The sequence below is a fragment of the Alosa pseudoharengus genome, unplaced genomic scaffold (genome assembly GCF_046254945.1).
Source record: "Alosa pseudoharengus isolate Yale_2024_CS ecotype anadromous, Long Island Sound unplaced genomic scaffold, YU_APseudo_1.1 YU_APseudo_1.1_scf_13, whole genome shotgun sequence".
Taxonomy (NCBI): Eukaryota; Metazoa; Chordata; class Actinopteri; order Clupeiformes; family Clupeidae; genus Alosa; species Alosa pseudoharengus.
In genome coordinates this window covers 30080214-30082713 of record NW_027468598.1, presented here as the reverse complement: position 1 = coordinate 30082713, position 2500 = coordinate 30080214, and the positions used below count along the sequence as shown (strand labels likewise).

The 2500-nt window shown below is 47.2% G+C and overlaps 1 protein-coding gene across 1 annotated transcript in view; it reads left to right on the top strand.

Moving 5' to 3' along the window:
- The first annotated feature begins 1867 nt into the window (after positions 1-1867).
- dscaml1 (Down syndrome cell adhesion molecule like 1) overlaps positions 1868-2500 on the top strand; it is a 93257-nt gene continuing 92624 nt past the window's right edge. The window contains exon 1 of the mRNA XM_076281760.1: positions 1868-2022. Coding sequence (XP_076137875.1) covers positions 1980-2022 — 43 coding nt within the window. The 5' untranslated portion in view covers positions 1868-1979. The remainder of the gene's footprint in view (positions 2023-2500) is intronic.

Sequence of the window (2500 nt, the reverse complement as noted above, 5' to 3'; positions counted from 1 at the left end):
ACAGGTAGTCCAAACTGTACAGAGAAGGGAATGCTATTTGAGACGACATCCTGAGATGTGACTGTCCAAGACAACACAGAAATGTTTAAAGATTGTTAAATTGTGTTTATGTTTTAGAGATGTCTGAATGAAAAACAATGAACCAAGTTAGCAACATATATTAACAAAACAATATAACAACAAGAGGGCTAACAGTTATTTAAAGGCCTGCCCTATTTCAGTATGTGGTTTCTCTCTGTTGTTGTGGAACCATACTCTAGTGCTGGGTGTAATGTTTCAGCAACAAGGACATTTTATTTTGTTCTCACGTTTCCAGTGGAAACTAGACAGCCACGCATTAAACCAGGCTTTTCAGGTTCAAATTAATGTGTTGCAAAGCATGTCACTTTGACGGATATCTGAGTGGCTTGTTTCTCTCGCGGTTGCCTTGCACACTCTATAATCAATAACATTACCGCACGTGCTACTGTTCAATAATTACACGAGAGGGTTGAGGGGGCGTGGAGCGCGCGCACTGATGCGGAAAGTGACAGGCCCGATGCGGTTACCGCGGGAGAGAGGCGACTATGCCTTCGTATTGTTAGTGCTCTTTGAAGTAGCTGAGGGGGGTGTTGTGGCTTATTTTAACACCCAGACATCACATGTCTTGTCATTGTATCACTGTCAAGAGTATGAATAGCAATTCAACTCTCCGTCCACTTCGAGGAGGGCGCAGAAATCTGGGGCTCACTTCCCCAACGTTCCCGGCTGCGCAGATTGCTGCAGCAGTGCACCGTTTGATTATATATGCGGTTCATGTAAATATCCTAAAATCTACTAAGTAATTTTGTGCCGTGTATTTTTCAGTTACATAGGGGAAGTTTGGGTTATTTCTGTAGGCTACTCACCCGAGCCATTTTGAACTCCACTCTTTGTGATTGTACATTAACGTCTGTGTGGAGATGGGCGCTCCAATTTAGTGTAAAATCGTAGAAAGGCGTGGTTGCCTCGGTAAATGGGGAACACAGCTTCTCTACGCTTCTCTATGCATACGCTTCGTCTTTATTTCCGCCTATTTTATCAGGTATACTGGACAGGCTACGATACAGCAATCTGTTATTATTATGTGCCCCCCCCCCCCCCCCCACTCCAAACACACACACACACACCTGACCCCCCACACCCCGCGTGCCTGTGTGTGGCGCGCGTGCATGTGTAAATGGGTGCGTGTATTACTGATTTTTTTAATTATTTTTTTACAAAGGAAGCATCAGCAGACAAAAGGGAAGACAACGAGAGAAAAGATTCCGCATTTGTTGATAATCTTGCTTTAAAGCGTCCGTCACTTCAATCCAAACAGTTATCCACAATCGAATCTTGGTGGCGGAAAGGAAGACAGAACAAATAAAATAAATAAGCTGTCCTGTTGTCGGACATCTAATACATGCGTAAAGTCATCCGTCTTCGAGAAGTAACGGTTGAGTGCGCACGGTCTTCTGTGCGTAAAAACAAGGTCCAGCCTCGCGGTCCTCAGGTGAGCGCCTCCACGCGCTGGAGACCTGCCGCGCACGGTGGCCGCCGACCACGTGCACTCTTTACTTCTGTGAGGTCCGTTTTTATTCAGGCGCCTCCCCAGCCACCGCCGCCCCCCTACCTCCACCTCCTCCCCCACTAAACAAAATTCAACCCGTCGTTTCTGTCTCTCTCTCTCACTCCCGTTGGCCCCATGCGCGCTGTGCCGTACCTCTCCATCGTGTCGCATCATTAGACTACTGGAGGAGGGCCCCTCGCGGATGACGGTCCCGTGGAGGGGAGGGTACGGGAGGCGGGACCACAGGCTTCTCCGCTTCTCGGCGCTGGCGAGTCTGGGACTAGGGCTGGAGAGATCGCCGGGGAGCATCGTCACCACTCCTGCACGGAGCGTCGCCTGGCCGTACACTGCGCCGTGCACACGTCGGGATTGCACACCATTCCAGAGAAATATACCTGCTCTTTATGGCATGTGGCTGGTAATTTTATTCCTGCTGTATTCTTTTCAAGAAGGTACGTGGAGCTTTCTTTGCGTTGGCTTCTTTTTCCATTTGTCAATTTGAGCAAATTGTTATCTTAGTTTAAAATGAAAAATATCACAAATGATTTTATGCATGTGTCATGTTTTTGTGTTTATTATCTGGCTTAGTTCCCGAGGCAACCATCGGCATTGTGTTTAGTTTCAGCAGGAGATGAGTGCTGGTTTTGGGCAAAGTGCTCTGTTGAGGCTTGTCTGACAGAGAGAGAGAGTGGGCATTAAGTTTACCCATCCCGTTCAGTTGAACAGAATGCCGTTAAGTATGTGAAAAACTGTTGTTCTGTTGAAATGTCACCTTACATTGTCCGGGGTTTGAAATCCAAAGGCGTTGGAGAGGGTTAGGTCTATGTGTGTTCCCGTGCGATGGTCCATGACGGCAAAGATGGGGAGATAACACGATTTGTATTCATGTTATGAATATGCTGGTTGGTAATGAATATGCAAAATGTCGGG